Source organism: Sphaeramia orbicularis, chromosome 12 (genome assembly GCF_902148855.1).
Source record: "Sphaeramia orbicularis chromosome 12, fSphaOr1.1, whole genome shotgun sequence".
Taxonomy (NCBI): domain Eukaryota; kingdom Metazoa; phylum Chordata; class Actinopteri; order Kurtiformes; family Apogonidae; genus Sphaeramia; species Sphaeramia orbicularis.
Window position 1 is genome coordinate 6391048 of NC_043968.1, and position 22217 is coordinate 6413264.

Sequence of the window (22217 nt, forward strand, 5' to 3'; positions counted from 1 at the left end):
GTCTGTTACCAAATGTTTATGGAACACTGTGTATAAATGTACATGTAGAAATAATAAGTCGAGGCATAATATTGTTAAAATTGCACTAATTTGTCAAATGAAATTTCTGTTTTTCAGGTTATTCACATCTTTTTTGTAAAATTTAAATATTTTCATAATTTAATTGGGGGTTTTTTTTGTACTAAAACAAAACGGAAAACTTGGATTTGTCTTTATTTATAGGTTATGAAGTCATTATTTTACCAGTCTGGCCTGCTGCAGATCAAACTGGGCTAAATATGGAACTGAACTAAAATGAGTTTGACAGCCCTGTTTTAGATCCTGTGAATATGAGGGCGGTTTATTGGCAAGAATCTGGTGACGCAATACAGTTCATAAGACACAGCTTATGTTTAAAAGGTTAAATGAAATACCTAAAGATAAATGACAACACTGATGTCATGGTTTACATAGACTAATCCCAATCCTGGCCCCTCCCCTTTACCCCTCCCCCTCTGTTTTGCGTGTACACATGAAGGGCTAGTGTTTTGCTTGAATTAAGAAAAAAAATAAAATAAAATAAAATCTGCCAATGGAACAAGTGAAAGTTATCTTGGTCAGATTTCTTGAAATAAGATTTTTCAGATCTATTGTCTAAAAATAAGTTCTTATATCTCACTGAAAAGTTACCCTTTAACCCACAGGTGTCAAACATGTGGCCCGGGGGCCAAATCTGGCCCGCCAGAGGGTCCAATCTGGCCCCTGGGATGAATGTGTGAAATACAAAAATGACACTGAAGACATGAACAATCAAGGAAGTTAGAATCATTTTAGGTCAGTTCTATCTCAAGTGGATCAGAGCAGTAAAATACTATCAGAATAACCTATAAATAATGAAAACTACAAATTTTTCTCTTTGTTGTAGTGTAAAAAAAAAAAAAAGTTAAATTACACAAAAATGTTTAAATCTACAGACTAGCCTTTGACAAAAAATGTGAAAAACCTGAAATGTCTTGAGAGAAGTATGTGAAATTGTACCAATATTCTGCCTGTTATTTAATGTTTGTGTATTTGTAGATCCACTGTGATCTGTAAGCTGTGATGCACATGTATAAATAATAAACTAAGGTGTAATATTGTGAAAATTTCACTTATTTTTCCTCAGAATTTTCAGGTTGTTCATATTTGTTTGTGTTATGTCCAAGTACAGTTTGTAGATGTAAACATTTTCATTACGGAATTTGACTTTTTTCACTGAAAAACAGAGAAAAAAACTTTGGAGTTGACATTATTTTTAAGTTCTTGTCCTATTATTTCTATTATTTGACTGGTCCGGCCCACTGCAGATCATATTAGGCTGAATGTGGAACTGAACTAACATGAGTTTGACAGCCCTGCTTTAGCTGATTCTGTCTTATTTCAAGTGTGACGAGATAGTTTGACTAGAACTGAGAAAAATACACTTGGTAAGATTTGGATTTTTGCTGTGTAGGAAGTGAATTAATTTTGTATTTAGGGAAAATGAAGTCTGGACAACTTATAAAATTCCTTCTTCTTGACTTAAATACCTTATATTGAGTTTGAGTATTGAATGAGCGGGGCCCCACTGCTCTTTTAATAACAAACAGCGTTAAGTAGCAAGTAATTAAAAGAAAGCAAGAAGCATGTGTGCATGTTGAGCTGCCGGCTCAGGGCTGGCGCTGTACAGGAAGCTGCTGTGATTAAAGCCTCTAATCTGAACCTGTTTTCAGAGCCGGCTCTGTGCTGGGGTCATCTGTGTGTTCTGTTTGAACTGAGCTTAAGTCTCAGGCCTGACTTAAGTCTGAATCCGCTAAACAAACAGACTGAGGTCGGAGGAGGTGACAGGTCCAGTCAGTAGACTCTAAAAATCAGAATCTGGGAACTCTGACACTTTCTGATCAACTACAATCAATTCTGCACTGTAAAAAATGACTGTAGAATTTACAGCAAAAAGTTGTAAAATTGCAACATAAAAAACTGTAAGTGACAACACAACGCAAAGCTGTTTATTTGAAAAGATTTTTGTGTTAATGATTAGATCAAATATAGCTGAAGTTTTTACAGGAAGAGTATGTGAACAAAACCAGTTTGTTTGTAGAAATGATAGATTTCTATTGTTTTTAGAAAATAAATCTGTAAACTGAAAAACAATGCGGTGCCGTTTATCCTCCTCAGACCCAGCTGTGGGTTTTCTGTCCACACTTGTGGACAAGAGTTTCACAACTTCATACAAAAAAAAAGAAAAGAAAACTGTCCACCACAAAGAACATTCCATAAAACATGAAAAAAACTGCATCTGAAAAAACTGTTGAATCATGATGTTTCCAATAGAGGCACAGATTTAATAAAAAACGAAAAAAGCTGGTACTTAGTTGACATTTCATGGGTCTGAGGAGGTTAAATTGCAAGAACATAAAGTTGAAATAATGGCCTATTTGCTTCTTCTTTTTTTTTTTTTCATAAAAAATGTATTTAAAAAAAGTAAACATTTACAATTGAACATTTTAAACTTGTACATGAATGGGTTGGTAGAGTTGGTAGAGCGGCTCGTCCAATAATCAAAGGGTTGGTGGTTCCAATCCTGGCTCTAACTGTCTATATGTCCAAGTGTCCATGGAAGACACTAGACCCTAAACTGGTCCCAGTTGGACCTGGTGGATTTGGAAAGAGCTGTGGACACCATGAAGGAGGAGAAAATGAGCTAAAGAAGTGCAGAACATTTACCATTTAAATCCACTGTTAAATCTACATGTTTAAAGTGTTAAATCTACACGTTTAAAATGTTAAATCTACATGTTTAAACTGTTAAATCTACATGTTTAAACTGTTAAATCTACATGTTTAAACTGTTAAATCTACACATTTAAAATGTTAAATCTACATGTTTAAACTGTTAAATCTACATGTTTAAACTGTTAAATCTACACATTTAAAATGTTAAATCTACACGTTAAAAATGTTAAATCTACATGTTGCTCCGTAAAAATATTTACAGTTGTATGTGTTTTTTACAGTACTGTTCTGATAACCACAGCTGACAGTTTTTTTCTGTAAAAACAACAGGATTTTTTTTTTTTACAGTGTGCATGGGACAGGTAATTTGATTGGGGTGATAAGTATGGGAAAATACTGACAATGTTTCTTTGTTTTGCTCAGTCTGATTCTTCCCAGCTGGGCCTGAATTCATGTTTAGGACAACTGTTTGTGTCCTTACACACCACCACTTACTAATAAATGAATGTAGCATGTTGAACTTAATTTAAGAATCAGGCTTTGATGCCTTCTTTTCCCATCCAGCTAAGTCAGGAGGCTGCTGGAGGTGGTTTTCTTGATTAGGTACAGTAGTTAAATATACATCCAGTCCTGTATGTGGATGTCAGACTCAACAGACCTTTAACCCTTTATAGGGCTCTCATAGAAATACTCTGAAATTCTAACTATTGGAGGACCAAACAAGACTTAATTACTTCTGTGAAAATTTTCAAAATTTGTTATTATGTAAAAAATGAAGGTCAATGAAGTTACTATATTTGGTTCTTTATCCGTAAGTGGCAAAAAAAAAAAAAAAAATACAAGAAGTAAATATAAAAAACAGGGATGATCAATCATTAGTTCATGACTGTAAATTCTATGATAGTTATGGTTACCCAGGGCCACCACAAACTAATTACACTTTATGTATTCATCATAAAGTACTCCATGCGCCCCCCCCCCTCCCCAGTCTTTCTATATCTCTGTCACTCTCTCTTTTCTCCTCCTTTACTCTCTCTCTTTAACCTTAACTGGTCCAGGCAGTCGTCCATCCTTCAGGAGTCTGGTTCTGCTCCAGGTTTCTGCTGTTAAAGGTCGTTTTTCCTTCACTGTCACCAGTCACTAGTGTCTGCTCCTGGAGGATTCTGTTGGGTCTCTGTAAACTGGATTTGATTCTGATTTGAATTGATAAAGCACTTTGTGACTCTGTCTGTGAAAAGTGCTCTAGAAATAAAATTACTTACTTACTTAAGTCATTTGAATGTAGTTTTTAAGCCTTTATAGGACACTCCAGAGTCTTCCATATACATCAGAGTAGCGACACTTCCACAGACTCCTGCTGTCAAAAATGTCGGATGAAATTTGGACCTACTTCCGGGTTTTGGAGGGGCTGATAGTTCCTGCATTGAGTGTAACGCTGTCGAAACACATTCATTTCTATTACAGCTGATCAAGCAATTCCAGCACTAAGCTAATAAGATATCATCATCTTTCAAATTATCAAGTGTATTTCCTGTATTAGCGAACATTTTGTTGTAAATTCCGTTTTCTTTGGTATGTGTTAGCGTTTGTATAAGTTTATATCTTAAACAACTGTTCTGTTTGTCAGCTGTAGCCCTATATTTAGCTAGTTGGACTGGTCCAGCTGTTGAGACTGAACCACTAGAACCACAAATGATGGAGTTTTTAAGATAAGGTAACGTTAGTACAAATGTTCTCAGTGGGTTTTCTTTGAGTTGTTCTGTTGAACCTGGTGGTGTTTGGTTCAGTTTGTCAGCTGAGGTCATTAGGAGGACAGTTACTGTAGAGCTGAGCTCTGATAAATAAAAGTTCATCAAAGTTATTTTTCATGAGTTAAAGGAAGCCAAACTTCTGTCACCTGGCGTTTGTAAGATCTGACTCCTCCTATAAGAATTTGGTTGAGTTTTGAGTTTGCTAATGTTGAGTTTTTAATGAGTTTAGTGTCCATGCTAATGCTAACATGCTAAGTTAGCCTGTATGCTATCCTGTGGTTAATGCCTTATTGTGTGTGCTAATGCTAACATGCTAAGTTAACCTGTATACTCTCCTGTGGTTAATGTCTTATTGTGTGTGTGCTAATGCTAACATGCTAAGTTAGCCTGTATGCTATCCTGTGGTTAATACCTTATTGTGTGTGTGCTAATGCTAACATGCTAAGTTAGCCTGTATGCTATCCTATGGTTAATGCCTTATTGTGTGTGTTCTCAGAGCAGATCTTGGCAGACACATTCTTCACACATAAACACTGTTTTCTGATTGGACCACAGTCCTAGAACAATAAAACGTAAACATGGTAAATCGTCCATCTGCTTACCAGTACAGTACAACTGCAGAATGAATGAACTGGTAAAGTTAGTGCCACTCACGTAAGTAGCCTATCCAAGCTAACACCAACCTTTCCCCCAAAATGTCACTTTTCACGGTACTACAGTCAGTCCTTTCAGTGGTCGACCCTACTACTCAGAAGTATAAAACACACAACAGTACACACAGTAGTGACACAACGGTTGTGTGTGGTTTATTTGTACATTTCCCATGTTCACTGCTGTTTGTTCCATTAAAGAACATGACAGCGTTCAGTTCATTTGGAACTATTCAGGCCGACATGAACCATGTGATCACCGGAGCGGTGACATCAAAGCGTGTCCTAACTCTCCTTACAGGGCTCTGGGGCAGTCATAGAAATTAGGAAATTTTTCAAAAACATTTTATTGTTGTAAAAATTTTGAAAATCAAGGTCATTGAAGTTACCATATTTGGTTCCTTGCCTGTAAGTGGCAAAAAAACATCCAAGAAGTAAATATAGTGTAGATTCATATCATTGGTTAAAAACAGTAACATGTCAGTGTGGAGTTGGAGTTAGCACCACAGAGCATCACACGTCACATTAGAAAAAACACAAAGTGTCAAGAATTCTTCGATGTGCATTAAGTTTTATGACTTTTTTTTCACAGGACCAGGAAACAGAAGGAATGTGAGGTGGTGTTGACCTGAAGTGTGTGTTCTTTTCAGTCGGGTGGTCTGCGTCTCCACATGGAAAGGTTTGGTTGTGAATCAGAATTAGCTGAAAAAGAACGGACTATAATATTTATGCTGTGACTCAACAGAACTGACTTTAATTTAGTTTCAAACATAAACATTAGCACTGAATGCAACATGTCATCACATTATTTGGGAGTTCTTACTTTTATGGTTATGAGTGAAAGTATAATTAAGAATCCGCTTAAATATTTAGTTTGGTTAAACACGAGAAAACTATGAACTCCAAAAACACGTGTTAAAATGTCTGACATGAAGCCATGGTTTACTCTACAAATAAATGAAACGATCAGGAGGGAACACTGGCAAATGGGACTGATTTGTTATTTGTAGATTTATGAGAAGCTGTATTCTTTCATCAGAAACAATTATTTCCTTCCAACAGTCCACTTTTTAATCAGTGTTAATATGGTCTGTAAATGGCAGAGTTGTTTAACAGAAGGTGACAGCCACCTCTTTCAAACAAGAAGCCTGTATGAGTGTGAGCAGAATGGGCCCTTTGTTTGGAACAGGGGGTCCCGTCCAGAACACTGCTGCAGTCTTCAGCTCCTCTCAGCTCTCCTTCGCTGCCTGTTTGGACACTGTGGCTCTGCTTTGTGTCCAGTCCAAGGCTTCCTTTCCCCTCAGCTATATATAATTTCTTAAAGATTTGGTGTCTCTACAAATCTTCACAATGACTGGTAATGTTCCTAACTTCAACATGAGTCGTTATGTCAGCTTTTAACCTTTTAACCCCTAACGTATCTGTGGTGAGCATTCTGAAAGCATGATTTATTTATAAATTTATTTATTTATGTAATTATTTATTACTATCCGCTCATAAAAACCAGTCAGTCAACACTCACTCTTACTAAAAATGACTTTTTAACCTTTTAACCCCTAATGTATCTGTGGTGAGCGTTCTGAAACTATGATTTATTTATATATTAATTTATTCATGTATTTATTTATTATAGAGCCCAACTGATTAATCTGCCGGCCGATTATAGTGTATCACCGATTAATCAACATCGGCCAATATGTAGCTGAAGTATTGACTTTTTTGCTGCGTGGAGATTCTGTCGTTCGCTGCTCCTGTGTGTGTGCTGCCCGGAGAGTTAGAGGAACAGTAAAGCCAGTTAGTTTCACTTTCACTTCCGCTTGGACAATGACGCTATCACCCCGACACACACAATCATGGAGCTACCCCCCCCCCACACACACACACACACACATGCAAAAATCACAGACCACTACTGCGCGCTCTGACAAGGATGGACCACTAAGATTATTATATCCTGTGTAGATCAGTGTTCTTATTGCATATATCAGCCAATATATCGGTTCTTGGCCAATATCGGATATCAGCCGATATATTGGATATCGGATTTTTTAAGCCCCCAATATTGGTATCGGCATCGGCCCCAAAAATCCCATATCGGTCGGGGTCTAATTTATTATTATCAATTCATAAAAACAGACTTCAAACGAGTCAGTCAACCCTCACTCTTCCTAAAAATGGCTTTTTAACCCTTTAACCCCTGATGTGTCAGTGGTGAGTGTTCTGAATTTTTAATTCATTTTAAATATTTATAAAAATTCAACTGTTTTCTCTTTAGGAAAAATTTCAAAACGTACTGATAGAATAGACCTTGTTCTTTCCATAGACATCTGAGCATGCTCAGTGTGCCACACACACACACACTCACACACACACACACACACACACACACACACACACACACACACACACCTGTGTAATTAACCCTGTAAATCCTGAACCATTAAATCACTGATAGAAAATTCCAGTTCTTTGAAACTGGAGCCTTTATTGGTCCTTCTGAACAACCAAATTTTATTTTATTTTTTTTCAAATATCAATTTCCATGTATGAGTTAAAATTTTGTATCATATTTGATACATCGGGTCTCAATGCTCAAATATTATTATTTCTAAACAAACAAAAACGCAATGTAACATAAACACGTCTAACAAATTGGTAATTTGTCAGATGGTTCTTCCTCCTTCCTCATTAATGTCAGTCTTGTAGTGTCACTAAAGGCCTCTGGTGAATGAACTCCTCCCCCTGGTGGAGTATCTGTGTATTGCATGTATCTAATTGTATACATCAGGTTTTTCAAGAAAAAAAATATCACGCTGATCATGTAGAGGACTTCAAAACTCATGCATCAAATATGATACGTTTGGCGTTATAGGGTTAGGGACAAATCACAGAGCGCTAAGTGAGACTGACTCACTATAGAAATAGACGATTTGGGCTTTTTTCCCCACACTGTTTTCCTTGTCGTTTGTTTGTTTTTACTGTTGTTTTACAGTGTTGTCCTGATTTTACTTTAGTTTTCTTTTTACTGTGTTTTTTGACCGTGTAACTGCTTTTTGGAGTTCAACCAGGTGTCAAAAAGCAGCTGGACTGATTTAGAAAAAAAACAGCCTCAAAACACAGACTCCTGGGCCCAAATTCAAATCCTTGTTGTTGTTCAGTGTGTTCCAGTTCACAGTTCATGTTCAGCGTCCTAAATCGGTTATGGATGTCCATTCTAGTGCCTTATTTAGTAAAAACCTGTCAAACTTCAATTCCTTTCTTTGTCTTTTTCTGTCAGGAACACAAGCACATACTCACAGCAGCTTTTACCACACTAAAACAGACGACAGTTCACAGCAGCATGTTTCACTGAAATAACGTGTCAGGGGTTAAAGCTCAGGTGTCAAACATGCGTTCCGGGGACCAAATCCGGCCCGCCCAAGGGTCCAGTTTGACCCCTGGGATGAATTTGTGAAATGCAAAAATTACACTGAAGAAATTAACACGTGTTCAGAACACAAAGCTCCTCCTTCACCCTGAACTCTGTGCATGTGTGGATCGACTCTTTATGTTGAAATTCAACAGTTTCCAGGTTGTTCCATACACAGAAACAGTTGAATCTGGTCCCAGTCATGTGTCTGTCCAATTAGATTCAATTCACATCAATATTAGTTGAGTTCTAATTTTAAATGTGTGGGAAATGGGATTTTCAGTGTTCAGTGTAAATGTCCACAGAGTCCACATTCCACAGTGGATGTGGACAGTTTAGTTCCAGATACAAGAGATTGTTCTAAGCTACAGGTGGATCCAACTGGAGGAGAATCAGAGTTGTTTTGAATTTTGGATGAATTTTGGAAAATCTCTCAATGATGACAGATGGAAAACTGTAGATGTTGTGACCTTGCTGTGACCTTGAACTTTGTCCTACTGGGACCAAAATGGACTGGGTTGGTCCCAGGGCCTAGGCCTATCTGTGGGAAAGATTTGGGAAAGATGGGTGGAAGAGTTTTACACTAAAGATGAGAACAAACAAACAAACAAACAAACACACACACACACACACGCACGCACACACACACACACACACACACACAAAGTGATCACAATACCTCCTGGAGGAGGCAACAATCCTTTTAGTTCAGGTTCCACATTCAGACCAATTCAATCTCCAGTGGGCAGGATTCAGTCAAATACTTTCATAATAACATATAACTAATGACAACTCCAATGTTTCTCTTTGTAAATGTAAATATTTTCATGTATTTACACTAAAACAAAGTATAATTTTGCAAAAAAAAAAAAAAAAGTGAATAACCTGAACAAATATGAACCTGAAATGTCTTAAGAGAAGTCAGTACAATTTTAATAATATTCTGTCTGTTCTTAAATGTTTTGTGTGTTTGTAGATCCACTGTGATCTGTCAGTTCTAATGTACATGTGGAAATGACAAACTGAGGCAGAATAGTGTTAAAATTACACTGATTTGTTCAGTTTGTTCATGTTATTCACATCTTTTGAAAGGATAGTTTGTAGATGTAAACCTTTTCACAATGTAAATTATTTTTTTCCACTCTAAAACAGATAAAAGTTTGGAGTTGACGTTATTTCTATATTATTCTGTTATTATTTTACTGGTTCGGTCCACTGCAGATCAAATCAGGCTGAATGTGGAACTGAACTTAAATGCCTTTGACAGCCCTGGGTTAAAGGGTTAATATAAATGGAACGTCATTTTGCAGCAGAATTCATGCGAGCATTGTGTTTATGTATACAGTCCACATTTTCCAAAACAGAACGCCCAGCCGGCTGTTCTCGTGTGCGTGGGTGTGCCAGCTTTAGTGTGTGTTTTAGTGGGAGTCTGTTGTGTTAGCGGTGTGTGTGGGCAGTGTGACTGAGCTGCAGCAGAGTTAAACGGAGGGGCTGTGTACGCGCTCATGTCAGGCTGAAGGACCAAACATTTATCACCACCACGGGGAACACTGGACTGTTTGAAACAACTGTCCCCTTCCCTTATACTGTTCCTACTCTGATGGACCTCCGCCTCCACGGCTTCATACAAAAACCATCCGAGCTTCAGGTTTCTCCACCACAGTCTGATGCTCAGCGTTCAAGTGTCTGCACGTACCAGAATCACCATCAGTCACCGTCTTTTATGAAACCGTCCACTGTACAAAAGACGTGCACGTTGACAGTTCTTAGTTTTATGGACTTGTGTCGTCATCTTAGTTTTTGGAACCAGAAATGACCATATTTGGACATGAGGAAGGAATGATGAGTGAGGCTAATGCTAAAACAAATGTATTGAAAACTACAAAAGGAATGCATTTCCTGTGTCAGTGTCATGTGGTTTCTCCAGTGCCCCGCCCCTTTACCAGACTACTGTCAGGTTCAGTCCTATTATTTTCAATGGGAGAAGTGAACTTGAAAGTCAGATTTTGACTGTTTCTTTCACCAGAAATGACTATATTTGGGCATGAGGAAGAAATGATGAGTGAGGCTAATGCTAATGCTAACATGAACATACTGAAAACTACAAAAGGAATGCATTTCCTGTGTCAGTGTCATGTGGTTTATCCAGTGTCCCACCCCTTTACCAGAGCAGAATTGAAGTGGGTTACCTAGCAACAGATAAACACTAATACCACGTTGCCATGGTGTCAAATTTCATGTGCATTTTCCTGTGACACTACAAGACTGTCATTAATGAGGAAGGCGGAAGAACTTTGACAATTTTGAAGAGGAATTAACAATTTGTTAGACATGTTTGTGTTATATTATGTTTCCGTTTGTTCAAAAATAATATTTGAGCACTGAGACCTGATGTATCAAATATGATACAAAATTGAAACTCATACATGGAAATTGATATTTAAAATTTTTTTTTTGGTTGTTCAGAAGGGCCAATAAAGGCTCCAGTTTCAAAGAACTGGAATTTTCTGTCAGTGATTTAACCCAGTGGTTTCCAACCTTTCTTGGCTCATGACCCCATTTTAACATCACAAATTTGTGGTGACCCCAGACATTCAAAACAGAGACTTTTTTTTTTTTTTAACTAAAATTAATTTCTTCAGTTTTCTGTTTCTGATATAATAAGCTTTGAATTTACTCTGAGCGTTTTACAACATCCACATGATCAGTAAGTGAAATATCGGAAAATACATGGTTTTCACTGGGAAAAACGGAAATAATATTATAATAAAAGGCATAAATCACTCATGAAAGGTTAAATATAGAGAAAAATTCAACTGGGATATGATACAAAAGCAGCGCTGGGTCTTTATGGGTTAAACACAAGAATCCATTTGGTTCTTTTTTCAGACTCTTATTCTAGCGGTACTAGTAATGTGTTGAATATTATATTGAGAAATATTGGTAACGTTTCTTTAAAGCAGTGGTTTTCAACCTTTTTTGGCTCGTAACCCCATGTTAACATCACAAATTTCTGGCGACCCCAGACATACAAAACAGAGACTTTTTTATTTATTTATTTATTTTGCTAAAATTAATTTGTTTTTGATCATGTAATAGTTTCCTATACCATGTTGTAAATAAATGTTAATTTTAGAGGACATTTAGTCTATATAATGTATATTATTGTGGACAGAGGCAGTAAATCCAGGTGTAGATTACTGCTCAAAGGGAGAATTTTATTTTCCTTGGTCAGGATCTGTCCAGTCAGTCCAGCTGTGATTTACAAGGACGACAATTAATACTGAACAAACAAGAACTGAAACTATGAATTATGAAAGAGCTGCAGCATCTGAAACTGACCACAGTGAACATTTGACAGAAACAGAACCACAGTGCTGCAGTTTCACAGCCACAGTTTGTCTGGTATGGATTGGGATTGTCTCTGTCAACTCAACATATATTTTTTATCCATATGTTTGTTTGTTTTTTATCAATTACTAGAAATTTCAGGCGACCCCACATGGGGTTCTGACTCCAAGGTTGAAAAACACTGGTTTAACGGTTCAGGCTTTACGAGGTTAAGGTCCGATTCTTCCGATTATCCAATTACTCCCAGTTATCAGACTTTTCTGGTGATGTAAACAGGCTCAGCGACTCCTAGAATAGGTCTGAAAAACAAACGCATGCAGTGAGGCCTCTGAACCACAACTATAGCAGTCATCAGAAAACGTCCACACAGCAGACATCCAAACCCTCTATTAGCCTCAAAAGCATATTATTGACTTTGTATTTCTAGAGAGAAGTTTCTGAATGGCATCCAGGGCTTTTTGGAGCCACAATCTAGTGACCATCAGTGGTATTACACTTGAAAAAAAAACATCTGCACTGGTTTCAGTTTCAGTCCATGGTTGTTGCTTCTTGATTTGAACTCAGTCGAGCTCATTCACTTTAATGAGGTCAGTTTAGAACATGTGGAAAAACCAACACAGACACACATTAGACGTAAAACGTCCACTCGAACACTGATGGGAACACATGGAATTATTAATTAACCCTTTCATGCATACTGTTCCCTACAGTGGACAGCTGCTCAGAGGTGTTCTCTTGTATATTCATGTGTTTTATTGTTTTAATTCCATATCAGCCAACACAGTGGACACTCATGCATCATCCCATAATAATACACTGACATTCAGACCATTACTGTAACTTTACTGTTCTAGATAAACCTGATCTGCACTAACATGTTTGAGTGTAAAAAAAATTCCTAATTGTTTTTTTTTTTTGTGTGTGTGTGTTTTGCGTATCATCTCTGTAAAGTGAGTTATAACTAGTATTAGAGTATATTAAAATGTGAGAAAACATCAGATTAGCAACTTTAAAAATGTTTTATTCCATAGATCACACACAGTGTACCAGTAAATGCATGTTTCTTTGCTTCTAAAATTAAACGCATGGTGTCCAGCTGAGTGGACGTTTTTGTAACTCCATGAAAAATAGGTTCATAAAAAAATTCAATCGCATTGTTTTTTTTTTTTTTCATGCCTAAAGAGGAATAAAAACACTCAGGGAAAAAAAAAATCTTGATTATGGCTCTCATAATTCATGCACGAAAGGGTTAACAGGGAAATAAACATTATTACGTCCTCTCTGACTACACTAAAAAAAATCTGTAATTTAACAGAATTTTCACTGTTTATTTTACAGATTTTTCCTGTATTTTTAAGATACGGGAAAATATCAATGAAATGACAAAAATAGACAGTGATTTTACATGTCAAATGTAAAATAACATAAAAAACTAACTGTGAATAACCATAAAATTTCCATTTTTTTAAAAGAAATTTTTTCTTTTTTCACAGAAAAATACAGTTAAAATACATTTGCAAATGTATCGTAATTTCATAAATATTTCTTCTCTACTTATGAACTTAAACTGTTAATTTAAAGTTTAATACTGTAAAAAAAACAAACAAACAACAAAACGAGATAAAATTACTGCCAATTGACCGTTAAAGAAGTACAGTCTACTCTCGTTATACCGCCAACTTCCGTTCACGGCCAAATTGGCGGTATAGCGAAAATGGCGTTACAACGGGTTGCGTCCATAATGTGCATGTCTTTACTATATGATGTCTATGCTGCCTCCGTTAACCCGTTCTAATTACGTTTCTAAATAAATCTTGATTCTGTTATGTTGTAAGGCAGGGATCGGCAACCTTTAACACTCAAAGAGCCATTTCGACCCGGTTTCCACGGAAAAGACAACACTGGGAGCCGCACCTCTGAGGTGCCACGGTGGCGCACCTCGGAGGTGCCGCGCCGCGCCGCTGGCGGTATAACGGTCGGGAAATCAATGGTATAAGTGTTGTTTGTGCATGGAACTGGGCTGGCGGATGGCGATAAGCGGAAATGGCGGTATAACGGCGGGTGGTTTAACGAGAGTAGACTGTATTTGTTCTGTCAGTTGAACCAGACTTGTTTGTAAATTGACTAATATCTTGTGTAATTACAGGAGGTTTCACAACAAAAATGCTGAATAACTGTATTTTTGTGAATGTAGAACATGTATAAGCACTGATAAACTGTCCAAATACAGTTTTTATCAGTGGATTGGACAACTTAGTCTCACTGAAAAGTATTTATATATATATATATATATATATATATATATATATATATATATGTATATATTTATATTTATAAGTAATTGGATTGTTTTAATACATGAACATATTCTTTATTAAACATTAAAAAGTAAAAAAAAAAAGCAAAATGTCATGTAAAGTTTGGGCAATAAACTGTATTTTAATTCTGGAAGATTACCGTATTTTTATGAGATGGTTATTTTCCGTTATTTTACAGTATTTTTTCGGCGCCCCTGCTGCCGGAATACTACCGTTTTTTTATGTTTGTTTTTTTTTTTTTTTACAGTGTGTGGATAAAAGCATATTAGAGCGGTCATTTTGTTGGCTGATGAGATAAGCGTCCTGGTAGAGGGATTCCAACGCTGTCGGTCGGACTGAGGACATGAATCAGCATTCTTTCCAGTCCAGAGCGAGCCGGTCCAAACCACCGGCTAGTGTCTGACTAATCCAGCCCTGTGCCTCTGAGGAAAAGCCACAAGACAGAGAAGAACGTGTGCGCGTCCACTGCCCTCATGCTTGGGTTGCATCAGTCAGAGCAGCAGAGCACCGGGTCTGCATGGCTTCTACCAGTTCAGTCAAAGCGGTGGAGGTATGAGTGCTGGCTCACATGTCTGTGCTTGTCTGCTTTAGCTTTGGGCAGTTCCATTCCAACACAACAACATGTGCACGTCTTCACTTTGGAACATTTACTACGCTCATTTCCAAACACACAGCTTCTAATCCGTCCTTGGTCTATAAACCCGCAGCTATGAAACTCACAGACTGTCTGCTTTTACAAAACCTTATCTGACCTTTAAGCTCTGCTGGAGCCTGTTCATCACTCTGTACCTTCAAATAAAATTAGAACCTAATCACACATACAGGACTGATGCTAAACTTACAGTTGTTGAATTCATCTTTAACCCATAAAGTCCCAGTGCTACTTTTGTGGCATTTCCCAAATAAATTTTTCTCTAATTTTAATCTTTCTTAACTGATTTATCACCATTTATCATAATATTATCCTCTCCATTTTGCATCTTTTTCAGGGAAAATCCTGTATTTTCCTATATTTATTTCACTGATCATGTACTTTAATCATCATGCTGAGATTACATTTGAGGGTTATCAAACCAAAAACAGAGAAAACTGGAGAAAAAGTAACTTTTTTTTTACTGAAAAAGTCACTTTTTCTCAAGTTTTCTCTGTTTTTGGTCCATGGGCTTTACTGGGGAATCAATGTTGGAGAAGATGACGGTGTTTCCACGGTAACTACGGAGCCTCTGAACATCCAAATATGGTCATATCTGATGACCATGAAAAGATGAAGAACTGTATTTTACACCAATTATTTACATGTATTAACAGGATTAGCAGTTCAATATTTAACTTTATAAAAGTAAATGGCTTTGGTCAGTGGTGGCTGTTTGGGTCTCTCTGGGTTCAACTCTGGTCTGTTCATCACTCTGTACCTTCAAATAAAATTAGAACCTCCTCACACATACAGGACTGATGCTAAACTTGTTGAATTCATCTTTAACAGGACATTATTTCTGGTACTGATCAGAATAATCCAGGTTCTCCTGCACGGCCTGTCCATGTGACACACTGTACTGGACAATGTAAGGAAAGTCCAAACAGGAGGATGATCCGAGTTGTGTTTAAAGACGCAGCTGCACTGAGGCGCCTCTGACGAATGAAGAACAAAACTCTGCACATGTTCTAGATCACAAGCAGCTCGGTTTACCTGCTCAGACTGTCAGACTGTGGCTGATAACAGATTTAGGAAACATAAACAGATGGAGCCTGAGGGCCATAAACACATGGAGGACCAAAGAATCCCACATTTCACCAAAGATCCACTGCTTTAAAGATCTCATCAAAACAGATAGAGTTAATTCACTTCATAAATATTGATTTAAAAATGTCACTATTTATTTAAGAAGTAATTATTGCTTTATATTGATTTCCTCTTTAAATTCAACTATTTATAAATGAATTAATATTTCATTTGCTCTTTTTCCTATGGGTAAACTCATTATTGCCTGTTAGTCTCACGGCCGTCAGTGATGTTTTTAACGTGTAAGAACATGTCATTTAACACTTTCATGCACTGTGGTCACTCCAGTGGACAGTTCTTCTCCAGCTGTTCTCTTGTACATTCATGGGTTTGGTTGTCCTAGTTCCATATCAGATAACACAGTGGACACTTATGCACCATCTCATACACTGACATTCATACCATTACTGTTGAATACTTGATAAACCTGATCTGCAGTAACATGTTTGAGGGTAAATCAATTGCTATTTGTTATTAGACTGTAATTAACCATTTTCTTAAAACAAAAAGTAAAAAAAAAAAAAAAAAAAAAATGTCCATGAAGTGAGTAATAACTTGTATTAGAGTAAGATAAAAATGTGAGAAAAAACATCAGATTAGCTGCATAAAAAAAAAAAAAAAAATTCATAGTTTTCACACAGTAGATCACTTTCTGATATTGTATTTTAAATACATGTTTCTTTTCTTCAAATATTAAACACATGCTGTCCAGCTGCGTGGACATTTTTGAAACCCTATAAAAACCAGGTACATAAAAAATTTCAATGACATTGTATTTTTTATGCCTAAAGAGGAAAAAAAACACTCAGGAAAAAAATCTTGACTAAGGTTTTCATAATTCATGCATCAAATGGTTAATTAAATCCTTTTATACTTAAAAGGATAATGTCAAATTTCTTGTTTTTTGTTGGACTTACAAACTAAAATATTTAAAAAGTAGAAAAGCACTCAGAGCGCTGACCTCCGCCAAGGCAGACCCCCCCCCCCCATCACCACCAAAATGTCATCATTTCTTCCTTGTGCCAGTATCAACATCTACTGACATTTTCATCCAAATCCTTCCATAACTTTTGGACTTATCTTGTTAACAGACAAACAGACAAACCGCAGTAGAACAGAACCTCCTGTGGTAACAGGTAACTGTGTCCGCTGGTGAAGTCCAGTTTCAGACCAAACAGACACATTTCGTTGAATCCATATCATGGTAATAAACATGTTTTCTTACTATTCTGCCTCTCACACATATTCCAACATGGTTTCACATCATCTCATGATGGTCGCCTACTGGGCTGAAAGATATATCATTATCGTATCGATATCGAGATATGAACATTCAAGATATTAATATCGAAAAAGCAACGATATAAACAATATAGATTTCCCCCGTGCTGCCCTGCATGTACAGCTCTGGAAGTCACAACAAATTTCATTTATTTGTACTTTATGTTAATGCTGACGACTGACAGTGAGTTCTTATAAATAAAACTGCACTTTCCACATTCTTTTGTATTATGATGTTTGTATTTTTCTGAAAAACGCTTGGTTTTCACCAAACCCGTAGTCATATCGTATTGTATGATATTGAGATATCTGGCATGAATATGGAGATATGACCTTTCGTCCGTATCGTTCAGCCCTATCGCCCACTCACTAAAACATTTCTGACTTCGACAGTAGCATGAAATGCATCTGAGGATATTTCCCATCCAAGTCCACAGGAGTCACCACCCAGCGCGTTCTTGATTTAAGGTAGGAGACAAGAACAACACCCGGGACTTCCATCCGATTTTGGTTTGTGTGAACTTTTATATGGAACAGCACTTGGGCCACAACTGATGAGGTTTTACGAGAACAGAGAAAACAGAGAAGAATGCAAACTGAGAATGGGCCTGTGTGTGTCCAGACCACAGGAGGGTACTTACGGTTCATCTGGGCCGTGTGTGGGCATCTGCCCTGTGAAGAAAACAAACAAAGAATTCATGAAAGACTCTGGACTGCTTAACCTTATCAAACCTGACCCATGAAAAACTAGCCATAAAATTAACATTTTTTGAGATTGAAATGTTTATGAGCTCTTTTAACATAATCCAAACAAAAAATGTTGCCATATCATTTTGTTTATGATGCATTTTTTTGTATCACATTCGATGCATTGGGCATTTTTAGCAACTTTTTGCTCACGTTACAAAAATTTTTTTTACCAGTAACATTTTGAAAATATAGATCATTTCTGGTGTTTTTTGTACATAAAAGTTTTTACAGCCTTTTTATTTCCCTCGACTGGCACCATAATTTCAATATTTTGCAATATTTTTTGGTTTTCAACCGAATAACAGTCTAGTTATTCTATGTTCTTCTTAGCGTAACTTTTTGAAAATTACCAAATTCCTTTCTCCAAAATGTGTGTTGGAGGATTTAACGTTAGTGGCCATATTGAAAAAGTGCAAAAAAAAAAAAAAAAAAAATCACTTTTCCATTGGCTGTAGTGGGATGATATTTCCCCAGGGGGAAGAAAATACATATTGGGTCATTTACAACAAGTTTTTAAGGAAAATACTGATCCTGTTGATGAGATAGAGGTCTGAGAACCTGGTGTAGCAAATATGATACAAACGGTTTTATTGGGTTAAAAATTACATTTAAATAGGGCTGTAAGAAAATATCAGTTCTACAATATATCACGATATTTCATTTCACAATACTGTATCGATATTAAAAAGTACTGCATCAGTATTTTTAGGTATTTATTCAAATGCAGATATTGTGGAGGTTCATTTTTGTTTTTGTTTTTTGTTCATATTTTATTTATTATTATTTAACCTCCTCAGACCCAGGAAATGTCAGCAAAGTACAATTTTTTTTAGTTTTTTTTATTAAATCAGTGCCGATATTGGAAACATCATGATGCAACAGTTTTTTCTGATGCAGTTTTTAAAATTTTTATGGAATGTCCTTTGTGGTGGACAGTTTTCTTTTCTTTTCTTTTCTTTTTTTTTTGTATAAAGTTGTGAAACTTTTGTCCACAAATGTGGACAGAAAACCCAGAGCTGGATCTGAGGAGGACAACACTGTTTTATTAAATAATGTTGGTTCCTTTGTTGGGATTGAACTCAAATCCTGTTCTGATGTTAGTTGTGAACTAATAGAATCTGAACATTTGAACAGGATCTGAAACTGGAATGTCTGGAAAACAGAATTTCAGTTTGAACACAGTTTGAACATTTGGTGACAGAACATCAGATCCTGTTGGGATCAAATACAAATGTGTTTAGGATTTGTGCAGATTTATGGTGGAATTCAATTCTTCCAGGAAATAATCATTTAAAAAAAAGAAACTAGCAAAAAATAGCCTTTTTAACAGTATATATATATATATATATATATATATATATATATAATTCTGTGGATTCCGGAAGCCAAGCAACGGCATTTCGTTACCAAAATCTCACTGCTGTCTTTTTTTTTGTGCAATGACAATAAAGGAAGTCTAAGTCTAAGTCTAATATATATATATATATATATATATATATATATATATATATATATATATATATATATATATATATATATATATATATCGTGATCCTAGTATTGTGATTTATATTGTATCGTCAGATTCTTGCAGATACACACCCTACATTTAAATGACTGAACCATAAATATCTTAGAATTTAGAGTTGTGACCTAATCCTTGATCATCCCTCCATCTCATCTGTTCAGTCTGATTCATGCATCAGCGTTCAGGTTTATTTTATTTCCTTTTTTGTTTTTCCTTTTTTCCACCCTTTTTCCTCCTTTTTAAATTTTTATTTCCCTTTTTCCCCTTTTTTTCTTCCTTTTTAACCTTTTCCATTTTTTTAAATCCATTTTTCTCCTTTTTCCCCTTTTTTTCTTTTTTCCTCTTTTTCCCCTTTTTCCTTTTGTTTCCCTTTTTCTTTTTTCCCTTTTTTCTTTTTTCCCTTTTTCCTCTTTTTTCTCCTTTTTCTTACCCCTTTTTTTTCTTTTTTCCTTTTTTTCTCCTTTTTTCTTTTTTCCCTTTTTTCCCTTTTTCTCCTTTTTTTTTTTACCCCTTTTTTTCTTTTTTCCTTTTTTTCTCCTTTTTTCTTTTTTCCCTTTTTTTCTTTTTTCCTCTTTTTTCCCTTGTCTCCTTGTTTCCCTTTTTCTTTTTTCCCTTTTTTCTCTCCTTTTTTTCCCTTTTTTCTCTCCTTTTTTTCTCCTTTTTTTCTCCTTTTTTCTCCTTTTCCCTTTTGTTTCCCTTTTTCTTTTTTCCCTTTTTTTTCCTTTTTTCTCTCCTTTTTTTTCCTTTTTTCTCTCCTTTTTTTTCCCTTTTTTCTCTCCTTTTTTTCCCTTTTTTCTCTCCTTTTTTTCTCCTTTTTTCTCCTTTTCCCTTTTGCTTCCCTTTTTCTTTTTTCCCTTTTTTCCCCTTTTTTCTCTCCTTTTTTTTTTTTTTTCCTTTTTTCTCCTTTTTCCTCTCCTTTTTTCCCTCTGTTCTCTCCTTTATTTCTTCTTTCCCTTGTCCTTTGCCGTTCAGAGGTGTGTGCTACCTAGTTTGACGTAGAGGACTCCGGTGGCGGTGATGACCTTATGTGGGTTGGAGGCCACACACTGGTAGTAGCCGGTGTCGGTGGTGTCCAGGTCTGTGATGCGCAGCTTGGATCCGGCCTCGGTTTTGCGGATGGTGATGCGTCCTTGTTCCTGCACCACCGGGGCGTCGTTCTTCAGCCAGCGGATGGACGGCCGCGGGTTTCCGCTCACTTTGCAGTGCAGGGTCGCCGTCTGGCCCTGGAAGTGGGTGATGTTGTTGACCGGCTCCTGAAACTCCAGGAAATAACCTGCATGGGAGAAAACACAAGCAGATGGAGGTTTATTTATTTTATTTCACTTCATTTATTTATTTATTTCAAACATGCAAAGAAACAAAATGAAACAAACCAAGCAAATTAAGACCAAAACAAAATAACATCTAAATGAACAGAATCTGTCTTCCAGCGCATACAAATGTGAATTTTGCAAAAGGAGCAGAAAGAAATGTCAATTTATTTAATCCAGTCCCTCAGTGCTTTTACACCTTTAGCATTAACTTAATACAAGAATCAAACATTTTCCTAATTTTAGCATCGAACCACAACAAATACATAATGCAATAATTTAATAAAATACACAAATAAAAATACACAACAAAATGTTCATGTCAGTTCAGTCATACAAACAGACTCAACTATACAACAGTTTTCTTCAATAAATATAGCAGATTTATCAATACATTATCCATTAACAATTGATTGATTGATGTATTTATTTGGAATATGAATGTCAAAACAAAAGAAAATACATAAACAAAACACTTCAACATAAGACATAAAATACATATTCAAAAAAGAGTGAGAAGAAACATAATTTATAAACTCCACCCCTTCTCCTTATATAATTAATAATAATAACCTTCCTAGTCTAAGCAGATCTATACTATATACCAGACCTGGGCATTGTAAGGCCCAGGGGCCACATGCGGCCCGACAGCAGACCCTAACTGGCCCACATGAGGTCATTGGCAAATTAAAATTCAATGCAAATATATATCATCATAATAGACGTAACCAATACGACGCCACTGCTTTTATTTTTGAAGGGTCTGCTAATTTACCATTTTTTTCACACATGTTTTCTGCCCTTGCATAAGGCTTCTGCACTGATTGGTTTGTTGGTCAGTTTCAGCACATGAAGATGTCAGTTTCGGCAACAAAAGAACGACTGATTCTGAATGCAGAGTTTTTAACAAGACATGGACTTGAAATTATTTCTTTACAGAAGTCAGAGGTAAAGAAAAAGAAAAGGAACTGTGATATGCAAACAAAGCTGGATGCATTTATAGTTTTTCATGTAATGTTAATGTGGAGCTGGTTTTGCACATTTTCGAAAGTCTTTTTGCGAATATTCATTATTAATAGTTGTATCCTGTGCTCCACATTTTCTTTTTATTATTGTATTGTTGCATTTACTGTTTTTGTATTATAGTAAAGTGTACATATATATAGAGAGATATATATATATATATTAAGGAGAGCTGCAAGTGTATTGATCCGGCCCTTAACAACTGTCAGAGTTTCTCATGTGGCCCCATAGGAAACTTAATTGCCCACCCCTGCTATATACTCTAATATGACTGATGCTTATTATTAAATCGGTTAATGGAGGGTCATAAGGCCGCGTGGTGTTGACGACGAC

General features: G+C 36.3%; 1 protein-coding gene across 1 annotated transcript in view; it reads right to left on the reverse strand.

The window, feature by feature from the left end:
• The window catches only part of ror2 (receptor tyrosine kinase-like orphan receptor 2), a 150011-nt gene that overhangs the window by 22457 nt on the left and 105337 nt on the right, over positions 1–22217 (reverse strand). Inside the window, exons 3-4 of the mRNA XM_030149929.1 lie at positions 20537–20824; positions 17915–17945 (exon numbers count right to left, since the gene is read on the reverse strand). Coding sequence (XP_030005789.1) covers positions 17915–17945; positions 20537–20824 — 319 coding nt within the window. The remainder of the gene's footprint in view (positions 1–17914; positions 17946–20536; positions 20825–22217) is intronic.